The following is a 19677-nucleotide window of genomic DNA, read 5'->3' on the forward strand; positions in this document are numbered from 1 at the left end:
ATAAACTTGGGATTATTAGTCGATGTGCAAGCCACCTGTCACTATTTGAATCCCAATTCTATATTAAAGCCAAACAGCTGAACGTAGCCTTTCAGTTTTTTTAAGACTGCTGGCTCTATCTATCCCGCAAAGGATATAGATGTGACTATATGTATATATCCGGGTTCGAATCTCGGCCAGGGTATGATGAGGAACGAACTTTCTCTGATTGGCCTGGGTCTTGGATGTTTATCTATGTAAGTATTTATTATAAAAATATAGTATCGTTGAGTTAGTATCTTGTAACACAAGTGTCAAACTTACTACGAGGCTAACTCAATCTGTGTAATTTCAAAAAAAAAAAAAAACATGTATATATGTATGTAAGCAATCTCTTTCTAATGGATGTCGTAAAAGGCGACTAAGGAATAGGTTATAAAATTTGAGATTCTTTTTTAAGGCGATGCGCTAGCAACCTGTCACTATTTAAAACTCAATTTAATCCGGCTAAAAAGCCGGCAAGCTTAACATACAAAAAATGTATTTTCGCCCCAAGTTGGTTGGTAATACATAAAAAAAAATAGTGATGACTTATAGTGATGTCATCTTTAGGTATTGTAAGACACAGTCTACATAAATTGTATTTGAAAGTTACGTCGCGAAAGTTGGAAACATACTAACTACACAAATGAAATTCATATTGAAATTTATTCCCGTGCTAACTTTATACATAGTTGAAGTTAGAATTCGGCGGAGAAATTAATGAAGTTGTTTTCTTTGATCGTCTCTAACGAAAATTCTAGAAATTTCACAAGTAAAACTGGGCGGTTGTTTACAGCCGAAATAATTTTCGCCATTCATAAAGTATGCATTTATTATTTCATTAAAGTTTCGCCCGCGTAAAACAAAAAATCCCATTAATTACCGTCCTTGCGAGAAATTCTGGGAACCATCTCTTATTTAATCCAAATATATCTATCTAATATATATAAGTATCTATTTATCCATTTGAATCCCAATTCTATCATTAAGCCAAACAGCCTAATGTGGCTTATCAGTCTTTACAAGATTGTTGGCTCTGTCTACCCCGCGAGAGATAAAGACGTGACTCCATGTATGTATGTATGTATGTTTGTATGCATCTCATATACTATTTGTTAGAAAATAGACTAAAGTTTATAAGCTTTTCGCTTAACTGGCTTTTATAATCTGAGCAGGAAGAAAAGCTTAGAGAAGCTTGTTTTTTTCTTCCAACCACCGTAGCATAGAACTCGCGACATCGGTTTGATCGCGCGATAAGCTATCGCCGTTTCGACTGTCAACGAGGCAGCGATAGTTTACGCGATAAAAACGGCATCGCGCGTGTCATGCTACAGGGTCAGTTTACTTTAACGTTAGTTTTTGTTTTTTATACCTGCATATATACCTAAGTTATTTTTATCGATTTGTTTTTTAAATTTATAAAGAAAAATACATATTCATACAAAGAAATCTCAATAGTTTTTACTTTTGTTTTTTTCTCAATATTACCTATACTGCCCAACTAAGCGCAAAAGCGGTAACTCAAAGAAAGCGAGTTTTGAGATAATTGAAGTTATGTAAAAATAGTTATATATATACTTTATGTATAGTTTTTTTTATTTGTTAAATATTATTTATATATTATATAGGGTGTATTTGTTATCACATTAGTTAAATTATCAAAAATGTATAATAATGTACTTTATTCATGAGATACGGTTACACCGCTTAGTAAACTATAGAATTAAAATTGAGATACCGCTTTTTCGTTAGCTCTTCTCAAACATGTGTGTATACAAAAAGGAATGTATTTTCTATCGAATAAAATATGTATTATTTGAAAAAAAAAACAATTAAAGTATATATATAACGTTTTTTTATTATTAAAATTTGAAATTACATAAAAAAATATTTAAAAACAAACGGTTTTTGGAAGGAATTTTATTAGTCAAAAGTAGGGAGTTCTCTCCAAAAGGACATTCTATTTTGTGGTATTATATTTTGAAAAGATTTCAAAATATTTTCTTTTTTGTTTCTTGAAATTCCTTCCGGAGCAGTTTTCTTTTTTGGTGGAGGCAAGACATGACTTTTTAAAATTTTTTTTTCCTATAATGCTAGCAGTAATTGCATTTTGATCGAATCCTGTTTTGTAGGTGATATCAAAACTGCCTCTTTTAACTTCAACTTCAACCATTTCGCTGACATATGGACGCGGTTTAATTCGAGACAGTGCATATTGTGTGGTATAATCATCCCAGTCATAAAAGTCTTGCATGTTCATCTCTTTAAGTTTTACATTTTTTCCTGCAGTGCTAACTGCCTGAGAAAAATCTGCGAAATCATAAATTTTGTTTTTCATGCGTTTTATGGACAGCTCTACCCTATGATGGAAACTATCAGCTGACATAAAGGTGTGGCCGGATTCAAAATATTTGATGACAATCTTGTCGGCGTTGATATCCTTAGAATTTATAATATAAATTAAGAAAGAAAAAAACGTCCAGTTTTTGTTCTGGGAGGAACAATTATCAACCCATAGTATGATATTTTTTTTATCCCGATGAAAAATAAAAAATTGATAGTATGCACTTATAATTTCGGCTTTGGAACGTCCAAACAACCCTTCATACCATAGTACAGGAAAAACACTCAAATCTTTTCGGCCTTGACCAGTTGACACGAAACTTTCGTTGTAAACCACTATCCTATGAGTAAAAATAGCAGTTTTGAACATGTCTATCCTGGGCAGCATGATAACTTTTTGTAAATCAGCAGAATATACAACAGTATCAGTTTCATTTAGCTCACTGTCTAATTTATACTGCTCTCTGGACATGTATGCCCGTTTGTTATGACTTTTCCACTTCGTGCAACCTAGACAGTCTTCTTTAAGGTTTTCTTTGGTATGTGTATCATCGTGTAAACGGAACTCTTCACAGTCCTCACACTCTTCGTGGCCAAGCTTTACAAAAGAAATATTTAATTCTGCGACTACTTCTCGATATTTATCGTAAGATACTTTGCAAGACGGATTTTTTTCTAAAAAGTCTTTATGCATCGCACTGATTGTCAAATCACTGGGCAAGTATAAGCGATTGGGAGCGTGTTCACGCCTGTAATGAGATATACTCGGCTCAAAGCTCATTATATGTTCCTTAATAGGAGTAGATTCAATTTTATTGTGAGGAGTAGCTCCCAGTCTTTTGTCTACTGGTGGTGCAACCGTGTCGTTAGAATTGGCCAAAGCCGTATGTAAAGGTTTGTCATTAGATGATTTGTAGCCCAAAGTTGTCAAAAAGAAGGTTTTACATACTCCATACTTTGTACCGAGCACGTCCTTAAGTGAATAACTGTAGCTTACTTTTTTTCTGTACTCCTCTGATTCAAATCTTGTTACTGTTCTTTGTTTCACAGATTTAGCTGAGGTGTGATGCAGCATATAAGCCTTCCTCTCTTTGTCATTCAAACTCCAGAAGCTCTCATTTATAATTTTTCGCTGCTCTTCCGATATATTTTGGATACACTGCTTTTTGCATGAAGCAGGACAGGGTGGTTTAACGTTATGTTTCTCTCTAATCTCACTTTTTTTCACTTCATTTCTGACTTTGAGAGGTTGGTCGTGTTTTTTTCTTTTCCTAATTGTACCGGCCTTAGTATAAGTTGTAAGATTATGTGTATTTCCATCAGCTATCTCGTTTTGTGTCAGATTCTCGGTGTCCCTAAGATTATCATTTGGTGTCACTTCGTGTCCTTGAGATGAATTCTCAACAGATTTTTCGTATTGAACACTTATCACATTTGAATTATTCCTAAGAGATTCAGAAGTGCAAATAGTATTATCGGAAGCAGTTATCAATATTTTTTCTGTATCATCTTGAAAAATACAGGATCTTTGTTGATCTTCAATAGTATCTGTGATCAAAGGTTCTGGATTACCGCAATTAAAAACATTGTGTATGTTGTGTGTATTAAAACAAAAGCCTGGCGATGATATGTCACTTAAATCATTATGTTCAATAATTGGCACAGTTGTCAATGTGATCAACGAGTTAGGGGATTTGTTGTTATTCCCGATTTCTGTGTTTTGATCATCCTGATGCATAGCGAAATAATCAACGTTTGATGTACACGGACCCGATAAAAAATGTGAATCTTCAAAGTCGAAACCATTTGAGGAAGGAAGAATCGGAGCTAGTAATTGATCAGCACTGTTGAATCTTGAAAATGCGGGATCATCATCTGAATCACTAGTAGGAAAAAAGTCGGGATCGATCGTTTTAATATTACGTTGTAATTGTTTGGATTCCTTAAACTTTTCCCTCAACGCCTTATTTTTTTGTGCTAAAAGCATCATCATTTTCGTATTTCTTTGCGACATGGTTTATCTGTAACAATATTTAATAAGTATAACTGAATTATTTTATTCATCAAAAACGTTTAGTTATCTTTAACAAACATAATACAAATTATATATTTGGGAAATAAATTAAAATATTGCACTTACGTAATGTAAAGTGCAAATCAACTTATTATCATCGGAACAACAATAACCGTATGGCTGGGAAAATATGATTAAAAATAATTTACTTTATGTTCTGGTAGATCAAGGTCAATTTTGCTAAGTACGAATGCGTACGAGGGCGCGCACGCCAACCGCAAGAAAGTTTAACACAAAATTTCTAATTTTGCAATGATTATGGTTACAAAATGCTAAAATAATATTTAATAGGACTTACCTGAATGTCAATGTATGAAGTGACCCCATTAAGCACCTTAATTTACAGTTTTTTTCTCAATTTTGCACAAATATCATGACCTCTTCACAACAAAAACAAACAAGTTATGACACGAATTTGCGAACGAATTTGCCAAGGGCAGGGATAAATCACTGTAAAATGTATTAGAAATTCGATCTTATCCAGTAAAACCATAAGGGCTAATTTAATTTTGCTATTGCAACCGTATCTCACTAATTCAAAACAGTTTGCGTATTATGCAAGCATTAAAATACTAAGCATTATAGCGGTAACTCATTACTGATTTTACTCATCCTACTTACCGCTTATCGGCTAAGCAAAAGTTGTGTATTTATTTAAGAATTTTAGCGATATTTAAATTTGCGGCTGGTTGCCTACGTAATATTAATATACCTCTAACACCCTTAGTGATATATGGTAAAACTGAGATAGAAAAATCTTTCTTAAGGTTTTTTCATACGTTTTGAACAAGATAGTGCTAAATGGCTTAGTCCAGTAGATGCGTATTTTTTAAAGCTATCCGATGGCATAAAAATCAATTTTACGATTTTTTTTGAGATACCGCTTTTGCGCTTAGCAGGGCAGTATAACCCCGGATTTAAAGCACTTTTGGGAAATACCCATTGCGGTCCCCGCTCAAATTAATACGTGTTTTTATTTAATTTTGAGCGAGCACCGACGTTTTTCTGCGAATAAACAAGATAGAATAGCCGGGGATTCGGCTATTGTTGACACTGGTTGATTGCAAATTTAGTTATTTCGTGGCTAAAGTCAGGCCATTTTCTTTTTAAGATATCTGCGTGATGTTTTTGTTTTTAATGATTAAATTTCGTATTTAAATTATCAGAAAATTGCGCCTCTTTTTGATGCCTACATTTCTATTTGCCGTGATCTCAGCAAAAAAGTGATAATGGACGTGACAGGTGGATAATTAGGGAAAATCTCAATAAATAGTGATGAGTTACCGCATTGCTATATAAGCATTTTACAATTGTACAATAATTTATTAGAAATGCCTTACTGAAAATTTCATTCTGCTATACCACATGTGAAAAATTATCAGTCAACGCCATCTATAGAGATTTTTTGTATCTAAATTATCAAAAATTCAGTAGATAGTTCCGAATTCATTTTTTTTTGTTTCCCGTTAGTCTATTTTATCGCCTTTATCAGTTTTATCGATATCTTCTGTCTCATGATTTATTTATATATTTAAGTGCACAAAATTATATGCAGTAGCATTTAATATATTAATTGTAGTACACGATACTTATATACTTAATATTGAAGAGCTTATTATAAACATTTCTGTTACCACATTGATGTATTTTTTTTTTCATTTCATCTCTCTATTCAACCTTTTCACTTGTTTTGAGTTATTGTCAAAGTGCTAATTAATGATTATTATTATTGTTATTGCAGCTCGTAACATTAATAACGTGTCGTGTACGAAACATAATATTAATAAGAACTTTTCCAATAACGTACACGAACTCCAAACATAACATTCAGTGAGATTCTTTGTTTATTACTCGTTTTGTTTTGTTTTGTATGGGAAAGTCGACTTTAAGATATTTTTAATTAAAATACTTTGATCTCGTATTTAACTTTATTCTATTGAAAATTCTAACAAATTTCCGTTTACGTGGGACTTATGTAGGTACAATAGGGTTAAGAGGTATTAATAGTAAACATAATACCTATATAAATTGTAAAATATACTCAAAAGTAGTTAAAACAAACTAGATTGATTTTGATGACAATCGGCACAAAAATATACAAAATCTTTAGGAGTAACATAGTCTGGGTATCCCATCAGGGTAATAACTGCACAAAAAATAAATAAATTTGTTTGTTTGCTTGTTTGTAATATCTTCATTGCACAGAAATTTACACAGTTACGGATAAAAAAACGGGATAGATTATTTATCCTTGAGGGCTTCAATGATGCCCAAAATAACTATTCCACGCGGACGAAGTCGCGGGCACAGCTAGTTATTTCTATGGCAAAACAACGTTTGCCGGGACAGCTAGTAATACTATATAATATTTGAAACAACATACAATGCACCGTTGCCGCTGAAATTACCCGCCATGTCAATTTCACGCTTGACGGGTCTTCGAACACGGCAGTAGGCTGCACCGTATGGCAGTGTGAGGGTCTGCATCCAGTGTCGAGATATTCTATACGTAGAGTATGTTTTTTAAAAGTTCTAAAACGGCATAAGCGTATATACATACATATAATAACGCCTATATACCTTGCAAGGTATCCAGAACCAAAAGTCTTTGGAAGACTGAAAGTTAGTTCAGCTAGCGTAACTGTTTGGCTTAGTGATGGAATTGAGATTTAAATCCCGAATTCGAATATCGGGTTCAAATCCGGGCCAAGGCATGATGAGAAACGAACTTTCTCTGATTTGCCTGGGTCTTGGATGTTTATCTATATGAGTAGATATTTATTGTAAAATATAGTATCGTTGAGTTAGTATCTCGTAACACAAGTCTCGAACTTACTTCGAGGCTAACTCAATCTGTGTAATTTGTCCCGTTTATATTTATTTATTATTATTTATTTAAATAGTGATAGGTTGCTAGCCACGCTCAGTTATATGGCTTAATGGAAAAGGATAACAAAGATTGAATTAGTAACAATTTTTTAGCTTAGGACGAATCCTACGATCATTACCTAACCTTTTCTTTGATCAACTTTTACAATCTACACTAGTAGTTTTTTCATCGCTTTCAGACCAGCATGGAATTTTTATATCGCATGTAATCCTATTGCATTACGTCGATGGAAAACATACCTAATACGGGAAACATTCGACCGTTCTCGTACATAATATATTAATATGGTAATTTAGTATCATAAACCTTTGTCGCATGGGGATTGATTTACGACCAAAAGATGTCTCACATTAATCTTTTTGCTTTTGTGGATTGAAATATTACGGCGAAATATAATAAATAAAATATAGAGCTTTTAGTTTCTATGTAGATAAAGGTACACCGGATTATTTTTCTTGTTACCCATTTGCCCGTATTCGTAGTAAGTCGCGACAGAAGGGTTTGCATAAAATCAGAATAAAAAGTACTCTATATGTTAATTCATAGCTATCCTTTGTTAGATTTTTAGTTTCTATTTTTAACTGGTTTTATACTTTCGCGTTGCATTATGCTATTTCTAAATAATACAGGTATTAAAGCACAGACCCTCAACATATTTAAAAATAATGTACATATTTACGAGTAAGTTCCTGTCTAGTTGAGCACCTAGATCGAATGTCAGGAAATTTATCTTAGTTTATGTATGTTTATTTATTTATTACTTATAATTATAATATACTTATACTTATTACTTATACATATATATATAGAAACTTTTACTGTATTTAGTGGATAGATATATGTCTACTATCTGTATTTCTGTTAGTATATTATTATATTGTTGCTAATAACACATTGACTTACCGCTTTTTACCGAATTATCTATTTCCTTTATTGTTTGCCGGTTGACTGGAAGAGATCCTTCATGGAATAAGTACGCCATTGCTATAGCTGAACGTGGCTAAATAAAGGGGTAACGATGCGCAACGTTATTATGAGTATGTAATAAAATACCTATGTTTATTTTTGTAACATGCGACATATAGGCCTCTTGGCGTCTCAACTCCATTACAAAAAGTACAATGAAGCCTATAGAATTAAATTTAATAAGGACAAAAATTACGGAAGTGGGGTTCTAAGGGGGGTGGGGGGAGGGGATGGAGCACACCCTCGTATGAAATTTACTTACGTCCTTACGACGCGTAATTAAGTTATCGGATTCGGCTTAGAAGGCTGCGCACCCACTGAGCTAATGATACTCATTCCCTGATTTGGTCTGGCTTCAGTGACTATTGTGAAACTATTTATTTTTAAAATAAAGAAGTGGCAATTTACAAATTTAGATCTCTTATATCTAAATCGTGGACGAATGCACGTTGTCTACATTAAAAGTTGTGAATGAGTATAAAACTAATGGCTATTATACCCACTTTTTTAGTCTATGAGATGATTTTCGAAATATATCCGAGAACGTTATCGAAAAAACACATAATAAATTGATCAGATTGCTCCGCCCCGTTGTTTCTACTGTACATTGTTTGTCATTCATTTAGCAACAGGAAAATAAAAAAATTAAATTAAATAAATAAATACTACGGGACAAATTAAACTGATTGAGTTAGCCTCGAAGTAAATTCAAGACTTGTGTTACGAGATACTATATTTTTATAATAAATACTTATATAGATAAACATCCAAGACCTAGGTCAATCAGAAAAAGTTCATTTCTCATCATGCCCTGGCCGGGATTCGAACCCGGGATGCCACAGAGGCCGCTAACAAGAAGAATTTAATATCACTATTATAATGAAAGGTGAATAAAAAAAAAACTTAGCAAATGACTAAGATGAGTCATAAGGGATCAGTGGGTGCAAGCCACTGAAGAAGCTTGGTACAGTTCCGGCGTAATGAGAAGGTGGATGACGCTACTCACTTTTCGTGTAATTTCATTTATATTTTTTATTCATTCTCTACCGCAATCATAAAATACATTTGGATTTTATTTTTTTTGTTTAACCAATCCGATCATTGCGAGGATTTATTTACGTATTGCGAATTTGGAAACCAATTTTCTTTAGCAATTATTATTTCAATATATGTATAGTCTTGCCGTGTGGTTCCCGGCACTAATACGAAAAAGAATAGGACCACTCCATCTCTTTCCCATGGATGTCGTAAAAGGCGACTAAGGGATAGGCTTACAAACTTGGGATACTTTCGTTCGTTTCGTTCTTCGTCTTTATCCCTTGCAGGGTAGACAGAGCCAACAGTCTTGAAAAGACTGAATGCCCACGTTCAGCTATTTAGCTAAATGATAGAATTGAGATTTAAATAATGACAGGTTGCTAGCCCATCGCCTAAAAATGAATCCCAAGTTTGTAAGTCTATCCCTTAGTCGCCTTTTACGACATCCATGGGAAAGAGATGGAGTGGTCCTATTCTTTGTTGTATTGGTGCCGGGAACCACACGGCACATTTTATTTATAAAGATTTGTATTTGACATACATACATATAATCACGTCTGTATTCATTGCGGAGTAGATAGAGCCAGCAGTCTTGAAAATACTCAAAGATCAGCGTTCAGCTATATGGCTCAACGATGTAAGATTTAAATCCTAAGTTTAAAAACCTTACCTTTAGTTGTCTTTTACATCACATCCATGGGAAAAATATAGAGTGGTCCTGGAACCACACAGGACATTTATATTGTAAGAACAGTTATAATTTACATACAAACATACATAAATCATGCCTCTTTCCCGGAGGGGTAGGCAGAGACCACATCTTTCCACTTGCCACGATTCCTGAATACTTCTTTCGCTTCATCCACATTCATAACTCCCTTCATGGAATCTCGTCGGTTTCGGGTATTCTTGACTAGACCTTTTGCTCTAATATCTTCGTTTTGATCAAGATACGTTAATACGTAATGGAGTATTCTATGACAAATCATTGTGAATAGCCAGCATTAATTTTTTAAAAAAATTGCTTCACATATTAAAATTTGAACTATGTGAAAATTATGATGCTAACGGCTTTGTAACTTTTAAACCCTGGAGATTCCTAGCTTAACAAACAACACGAAATAACCAGTGGACAGAAAAGTAATCTAGTTCGATATTGAAAAGGTTTGGGTACACGATTGTGAAAGTGCGGTATACATACATACATACATAAAATCACGTCTTCTTCCCGGAGGGGTAGGCAGAGACTACCTCATTCCACTTGCCACGATCGCTGCATACTTCCTTCGCTTCATCCACTCCTGACCCGACCCTTTGCCAGGACGTCCTTAATTTGATTAAGATACGTTCGTCTAGGCCTTCCCACTCCGACCTTTCCCTCCACACTCTCCTTAGTCAACCTGCTTTCATAAGTATAAGTGCGGTATACAGGTTTATATGTTTTATGGCGGTCGTGTACCAATGAGACATACATTGGTTTGATTGTCAACGGATGCTCTTACAGTGAGGGAAAACATTGTGTGGAACATACATATGACGACCTTTTTATCACATACGATGTAGTCTGAGAGGCCACTTTCAGCTGTATGACTTTATGATGAAATTGAGATTTAAATAATGACAGATTGGTAGCCCATCGCCTACAAGAGGAATCCTAGGTTTATGAGCGTATCCCTTAGTCGCCTTTTACGCTATCCATGGGAAAGAGATGGAGTGATCCTTTCCTTTTTTTGGTACTTCTATTGGTGCCGGGAACCACATGGAACAAAAAATTAATTCATTTGACCTAAATGATAAACTTATCTCCATGAGAGATACATCTAGACTTTAACTTATTTGTTGGGCCGCTTGGGGCACCTCGTATCTAAACATGACTTACCTTTTAGTTAACTTGCATAGTGTTAAAGTTATTACAGAAAATCTCGTGTAGGTTACTCACTGATTATCTTTGTAACGTGTTATGTGTATTTTTGTTTCAAGATTATTAACTTATCTATTATTTTATGAACGAGAGTTATATTCAAAACTAGGTCTGGCCCGCGACTTCGTGCGTCGAAAATCTTAATACGTAAATGTTTATTTTTTTTATCCCTCTCTCAGATCTCAATTCAATTCATATTATATCACCTTTTTGGCTTATCGAGACCGTTTGTTGGTTCTGGCAAGGGATATAGACGTGACTATATGTATGTATGTGTGTATGTAGGATTGAGGGGACATATTTTTGTTTATGGGATTATAGATATGATTATATGTATGTATGTAAATAAATTAAAAAGCAGACAGCTGAATGATGGAATTACAATTTCCATGTAGACTCATTTATATATAATCAATAATTACGTTAAAAAAAATAAAGTGTGCCGTGTGGTTCCCGGCACCATTACAAAAAAGAATAGGACCACTCCATCTCTTTCTCATGGATGTCGTAAAAGGCGACTAAGGGATAGGCTTATAAACTTGGGATTCCTCTTTTAGGCGATGGGCTAGCAACCTGTCACTATTTGAATCTCAATTCTATCATTAAGCCAAATAACTGAACGTGGTCATTCAGTCTTTTCAAGACTGTTGGCTCTGTCTACCCCGCAAGGGATATAGACGTGACCATATGTATGTATGTCTTCATTTTAATGGAATCAGTCCCGGTTGCATCACTTCTCTGGAGAGGAGCCTGGGGTTCGCCTTTGACGAGCCTGGGGTTCGCCTTTGACGATCCTGGATTGGGTAAGTCAGGTCAGGACTCCCGTGCGACCTCCTCAACTTATCAGGGGAACCTCACCCATAAAAGATCATGGTTAACCAGTTGCCTAAATATGTAGTCTTCATCACGTTTAATATGGACATCTTGCCGCTGTAGAATAAATGTAAAATTAGTTCCATTGTCACCTGCCTGAGAGAGTACAATTTTACCATGCACTTCATTCAGCTGCTTTTTGGCCTTTAATCCTCTTCTACGATATCATCTCCGGAGTGATAGTATTTTACTTTGACGCAGACCAGTGAATTATGCGTATATTTTTAAAACATTACGCTCGCGGCTTCACTACGCTCAGTAAAAAAATTGTTGAAACGAAAAAAAAATTTACCACAATCAAAATTCTAGCTTTTTCGCATCGCAAAATCAACGACTAGTGGTGTAAAAGAGTAAAAAAATCGTTGATTGACTGGCAAATCGACGGGCTATATCGATATTTGAAATATGTACGTGGTTAGTCTGCGACGATCGATCAAATTCTGTCAAAGCTGTTTTTATTATCGCGGCGATGTGATTTATAAAGATTCACAGGTGGTTGTGTGAGATTTAAAGATTATTTTATTGTTCCTTTCTCCTCTTGGCTTTAGTCCCGGTTGCATCCTCACCAGAGTCCAGAGGATCTCCTCTGGAGAGGAGCAAGGGGTAAACCCTTGACCATCCTGGATTATGAGTCAGGTTTTTACACGAAGCGACTTCCGTCTGATCTCTGTAATCTTTGCAGGGGAACTTAACCCGTCATATGGTTACACATCCATTTGTCTGAATGTGCAGGTTTCCTCACGATATTTTCCCTCGCCGTAAGAGCATCGGTTAGTATTCAAACTTATGTACATAACTTTATAAAATAAATATTGAAACCCACTATTTTGAGCAATTTTTTACTTATTATGGATGAAATTTCCAGCGTAAGTAAAAAGTGCTATAATTTTTTACCTAAGATATACATATATTGAATCTTACCTATAATAAGGTTAAAGATTAATAATATTGCAGTTGTTACATCCGATATACTTAAATAATTTCTACAGATTAAACTAACAATTCATTTAAGTAATAAATTGAGTATGCTATTCCTTCATAAATTATCTCTAAATTCAAATAAAACTATTCGACAAAAATTCAAAAACTTGCGTATATTGAAATTGACATGGAATCCCCGTTTTCATGTTCGACATTCCAGCTTCGGTATTACCATACCTATCCGAACACCCGTCAAATTACCAACTTTGTTGGGAACCGATTGATTTATAGCCATTATTTTGAATTTGGAATGTTCTTTTTCGGCGTTCGTGTTTTTTTTTGTTTATCATAGATAACATTCATTGTCGATTATTCTATAGTCCATGACATTGTCGATATTTTTTATTTATTTTTTTATTTTTATAATGTGTTTTGTCGATTTGTGTACTCACAACACAAATATTTAATTGGCATCATTTTGCTAGATGAATGTGCTTTTTCCCATATTTGCCCTTAACGACACCCATGGATAATTAATTAATTGTATAAAACGGCGATAATAGCTACTAATGACACTGCCTACCTCGTAAAGTATAAAAACGTAATAAATACGTGCATATTTGTAAAACCTTGACCCCGTATTTCCTTAACCGTGGAATTGAATCGGAAAACCTTTTATTTTTATCCAGAAAGTAAGACAAGTCTGAAATGGGAGTGTAAAAAATTCATAACCTCATTTCTATGCTGCGTTCACATCAAATGTGTGTCGTATGCTGATGTGTTTCTGTCCAAGCAAAAATAACGTTTTGAAGAGCTAGTAGCTATGTCGTTGATTTTTCTTCTAACCGTTCGATATGTTACGTCAATAAATCGATTTAGCCATGGATTTCGTGAAAGGCGACTAAGAGATGGGCATATACATTTGGGATTCTTCTTTTAGACGACATGCTATCAACCTGTCACTATATGAATCTCAATTCTCAATCATTAAGCCAAACAGCTGAACGTGGCCTGCATCAGTCTTTCCAAGACTGGTTGCTCTGTCTACCCCGCAAGGGATATAGACATGATTTATGTATGTCTGTATGTATAAATTTTTTGCTATAGCAAAGAACAAATATACTTACAAAAGATTGATTGACTTTACAATCTACACAAAAATTGAAGTAGCTGCGGCAAACACTTTATTTTCTTACTAATTAATTCAATATAACATAGTTACATATAATCACGTTTATATCCCTTGCGTTGAAGACAGAGCCAACAGTCTTGATAAACATAATTAATTGTATCAATATTATCGAAATGTCAACCAACCAAAACCACATTTATTTGCGTTCAATATTCACCATATTTGTCAGTAATAAGTAATGTTGACATGTCAGCCATTCGGAATCTAGTTAAAACGAACGCCACAAACAAACATATGCATCCGTGGCGCATAGCGTCATGGACATAGAACTAAATAGACCCTGTAGGACAAATTCTTAGCCCTGTTCGATAGTCATGCAAAGATAGACCGGGCGAGCGAAGCGAAGTCTATCAATCAACTTGGAGCGAAAACATTATACTGTATGTATATAATACGATTACTTCGATTACTTTTGATTTTGATGAAATTAAAAATTGCAGAATTATCAATTTTGTGGATCATCAAAATCAGTTAAATAGTTTATTGTAAAAAAAATTAACTTTAAATTTTTCTAAGCTTGTTCGCGACAAACCGCTAGTTATTGTTATTAGATCGAATAAAAGAGTACCTATATGTAATATGATTTAAATGATGGTCACAATATCATACTGTGTAAAAAAATATACTAAAATGATCTTTTGAACCGTGAAGTACATGCACTCGCGAGGTCTAGTTATATCTATGTCTGTGGCCATACTACATCTGGTACGCAAATAGTATGCATTTTGAATGCACTGCAATACGAATAGTTTAGCTGTATGTTGTATGAGGGGTTTAATGAAAAACTTGGCTTTTCCAAATTCACACTGCACTGGTGACGTTTCTAAAGTTAAGAATGGAACAAGATTTACCCGAGGATTAGCTCGCGTAAATTTTTAAGTCAAATACAAGCTATTGCTCGTGAATTCGTTCACCGTGAAAGTTCACTGAAAAAAGCTGACCAGATTTGCCCAATTTTTTTAATACCAGTTTTTGAGTTGGGCCACGTCTAACACATTTAGGAACATTCAAATCGTGGCAATAGATTTCGCGTGATGCTAGTACAAACATACATACAGAAATTATAACAATCACATTTTTGGCTTCCGTTGGTCAAATATATATAGATCCCCCATATCGATTTTTGGTCAATTACTATGTATTATATGTATGTTTAGATATAAATACATTTGAGAGATAGCTATTGTCCGCGGATATGCCCGCGTTAACCTAGAATTCCCGTGGTTAAACACTGAATTCTTTTCAGTGGCAGAAACTTAAAAATCTATCACTAACCACAATCGGAGTTGTTTTAATCAGAGTCAAATCAAGTGAATTCGGAGTCCTTTAAAATTCCCAGCATGCGAGTCAGTCAGTTAATTAAAAACGTATCCAAAGTTTTGCAGGAGTCCGCTCACGTCCGCTCTTGGCGCGGCTCGAGTCTTATTAACTCAACTGCTTAATGTAACTTCTGGAAAGTTCCCCATTGTTTCAATTGTACCGCTTGCTTTTTGATCTGAACTTGGCTGTTTTAGGCGATCAAATTTGTTTTAAGTTTAAATCAACTTGGATATATTTTTTGGAAAGAACAATTTATTTATTTTTCCTCTCATGGGTCTACTGGAAGAGATGTCTATTGAATTAAGTATAGCACCTTTCTTTATACCTACTACGATCACTTTATTAAATGATACTGTATACAATTTTACAATATTTTTAAAATAAAATTAAGAGGATATGGCAACACAACAGGCATGATATGCATAGTACTTAACATTTGTTAAATATTTTGCGTCAAATATATCAAGGACATTCGATTTGCAAATAAAATAAAAACTAGCTTTTATCCGCAGCTGCGCCCGCGCATATTCAGCGCTACATACACGCAGAATTTAGCAGCACTTACAAAAGAATACAGGTTTTCCGCAAATCCCAATGGAACTGCCAAAGAAATAGTTTCTACTTCTCCAAACTCTTATTTATAAAAACGCTAAATATCAAGAAGATTCGTTCAGTAGATAACGTGTGAAGTTGGTACCTACAAACAAAATTTATAGTTGGGATCTATAATGCCATTGTTACATGATTCAAAACGTGCGAAATAACACAAAAGTACCTGACGTGCCCGATTGATATGTACCTATACATACATACATACATTTATGGTCACGTCTATATCCCTTGTGGGGAAGACAGAGCCACGTTGAGCTATTTGGCTTAATGGAAGACTTGAGCTTCAAATTATGACAGGTTGCTAGCCCATCGCCTAAAAAAGAATCCCACATTTATAAGCCTATCCCTTAGTCGCCTTTTACGACATCCATGGGAAAGAGATGGAGTGGTCCTATTTTTTTTTATATTGGTGCCGGGAACCACACGGTTACAATTCAATTCATTCAGAAATAAATCACATAATACAAGTAAAAATTACTTAACTAAAAGTAAAGTTACCCTTTATCTATAAATATATTTATTTATAAATAGTACAATGCAACACGAAAGTTTAAAATCAGTTACTCAATGCATGCAACGAAGTGTACTAAAAATAAAAAAAGGTTTGTAAAATGAAATTGTTGTCCAAATCGAAAATCGATACGCATAGAGATAGCCAATTCCGTGTCGCGTTAGGCAAAAGTAAATTATACGTAGGTAGTCATAACTCGCATACATTACTTGATTGGAGATAACTCCGTTTCAATCATTCGTAAGCCGCCGGGCGAGATTGAAACGAAAATTAGCTATTAGCTGGTCAGGTTTGGATACGATGTCGAGGAGTTAGATATCTGGATATGGTAAATCCAATATAGAATGCCAGAACACTAGATATTGGTGTCCGAATACAAATGAGAGATGAACAGTTCAAATCCTACCACGACCGTGTACAAAATACTCTTTTTTCTCTTTACTTTTCAATTAATATTATTTTATTACTTAATTATCAATTATATTCATTTTATTAATGAATTCTGTCGTCTACATTTCTATTCCAATTCTAAGTTTGGATAATTGTGAAGAAGAATTGCACGCTAAAGATAACTTAAGTCCATCGTCCCTGTTGAAATTTGAAACGTTCGAAATAAAAGCAATATTTAAATTATTGTAAAACATTTTGAACTTTACAAAACCATGGATTCAATAAAGAATTAAATCGAGTTCCATTTTAAGCGAAAACCCTTATTTATTTAGTTCGCATGACTTACTAGGTGAGATACTACTTAGATCTGACTCCTATCCTGGTTTTTGTTCTTCATAAACGTTAACGTGCCGTGTGGTTCCCGGCACCAATAAAAAAAAAAGATTAGGACCATTCCATCTCGTTCCCATGGATGTCGTCAAAGGCGACTAAGGGATAGGCTTATAAACTTGGGATTCTTCTTTTAGGCGATGGGCTAGCAACCTGTCACTATTTGAATCTCAATTCCATCATAAAGCCAAACAGCTGAACGTGGCCTATCAGTCTTATATATATAGACGTGATTATATATATGTATGTAAACGTTAATACTATTACTAATTCTGTGTTTCTTTAGCCGATTCCATGATTCCTAACTCAATGGCCGCTTCGTTGCCTCGATTGATTTGAGCGAGGTTTAGTATTCTCGGTTTGATTACCAGCGATGGGCTGTGATTGCGGTGAGTGTGGACCCGGGGGACCAACCCTTGTGTGGACAGTTCTGTACGCTTCTTATTTACCTACTTCGCTAGAAGAAGTGTTTATTTTATCGACACACTCAGCATTTTTCTTTCTAGGATAAATTTATATATACAGACTTAGTTTTCTCGGTTTGATTACCAACGATGGGCTGTAATTGCGGTGAGTGTACAGCGCTGGGCTGTGATAGCGGTGAGTGTACAGCGCTGGGCTGTGATTGCGGTGAGTGTACAGCGCTGGGCTGTGATAGCGATGAGTGTACAGCGCTGGGCTGTGATAGCGGTGAGTGTACAGCGCTGGGCTGTGATTGCGGTGAGTGTACAGCGCTGGGCTGTGATAGCGGTGAGTGTACAGCGCTGGGCTGTGATAGCGGTGAGTGTACAGCGCTGGGCTGTGATAGCGGTGAGTGTACAGCGCTGGGCTGTGATAGCGGTGAGTGTACAGCGCTGGGCTGTGATAGCGGTGAGTGTACAGCGCTGGGCTGTGATAGCGGTGAGTGTACAGCGCTGGGCTGTGATAGCGGTGAGTGTACAGCGCTGGGCTGTGATAGCGGTGAGTGTACAGCGCTGGGCTGTGATAGTGGTGAGTGTACAGCGCTGGGCTGTGATAGCGGTGAGTGTACAGCGCTGGGCTGTGATAGCGGTGAGTGTACAGTGCTGGGCTGTGATTTCGATGAGTATAGGCCTGACTCCTACAAGAAGAATCCCAAGGTTATAAACCTATCCCTATTAGTCGCCTTTTACGAAATCCACGAGAAGAAATGGAGAGGTCCTATTTTTTAGTGTCGGGAACCACACGGCACTTATAAACGGAAACACACACCTCATGTATTGAAATTTACTAATAACCTAGCTACTATGAATAAAATAAAAATAGTTCATAACACTGAAATATCACACGTGACTTTCAGAATATTGTCACCATATAAGTTCTAACGCAAAACGTCTCCTGTTTCACTGGAACACTTTAGTTTTTACTGCCTAGGTAATAAGAGTCACGTTTCTTCTTCATATTTTACTGTAATACCGTTACTGTCTATCTCATATTAGACTTTTATGCATTTGACATAAGGTTTTATTTCAAATACAGGTTCTTGTATGCAGATGTTTCTTATGTGGGAAACGAAGACTTTGTGTTGAATGTATTAAGGTTCAGTTTTGCTCTGAAAATGAAGGTTGTGGAGGAAATCCCACAGGCAGAGTTAGAAACTGAATTTAGTATTTGTATGGAAATTTATAGTACTTGAGGCACGCTTCCTGAGTATAATATTTCATTGTGGACTTTTGTTTTTTTATAATTTGACAGTGCATGTGTGATGTTTTTTTTCATGTCTATGTCCGCTATATGCGCGGGGTTGACAGAGCTAACAGTTTTAAAAAAAAGACTGATAGGCCACGTTCAGCTGGTAGGCTTAATGATAGAATTGAGAAAAAAAATGAATGTTAAAAGATAAAAATATCTTGTGAAATAAGATTATAGTGTGAGGAATAGAAAAGGGAATGCTTATATAGTTTGGATATATCCAAAACTTTATTTATATTTACAGTAAAGTCTATATCATACTGAGTCGAGCAACTACCTTGTCATAATAATTACTATAAATTCGGGTCCACACTATACATTCCACAGCTGAACGTGGCCTTTAAGTCTTTGTGAGAGTTATGGCTGAGTCTACCCTGTAAGAGATAAAAAGGAATCATTATGTATGTTTTTAATATCTTTATTGTATAAACAAAGGCACACAGTAAATTTGTAAGACAAAATATACAAAGGCTGACTTATCTCATTTAGGGATCTCTTTCATTCA

At 35.2% G+C, this 19677-nt stretch overlaps 1 protein-coding gene across 1 annotated transcript; it reads right to left on the reverse strand.

Moving 5' to 3' along the window:
* Window positions 1-1516: 1516 nt before the first annotated feature.
* Window positions 1517-5334, reverse strand: LOC132902354 (uncharacterized). Its single transcript, XM_060947043.1, has 2 exons — window positions 4737-5334; window positions 1517-4385 (listed from the first exon to the last, which is right to left on the reverse strand). The coding sequence occupies exon 2, from the start codon at window positions 4376-4378 to the stop codon at window positions 1982-1984; it is 2397 nt and encodes a 798-aa protein (XP_060803026.1). The 5' UTR covers window positions 4379-4385; window positions 4737-5334; the 3' UTR covers window positions 1517-1981.
* Window positions 5335-19677: the final 14343 nt, after the last annotated feature.

The sequence above is a fragment of the Amyelois transitella genome, chromosome 12, assembly GCF_032362555.1.
Source record: "Amyelois transitella isolate CPQ chromosome 12, ilAmyTran1.1, whole genome shotgun sequence".
Lineage (NCBI taxonomy): Eukaryota > Metazoa > Arthropoda > Insecta > Lepidoptera > Pyralidae > Amyelois > Amyelois transitella.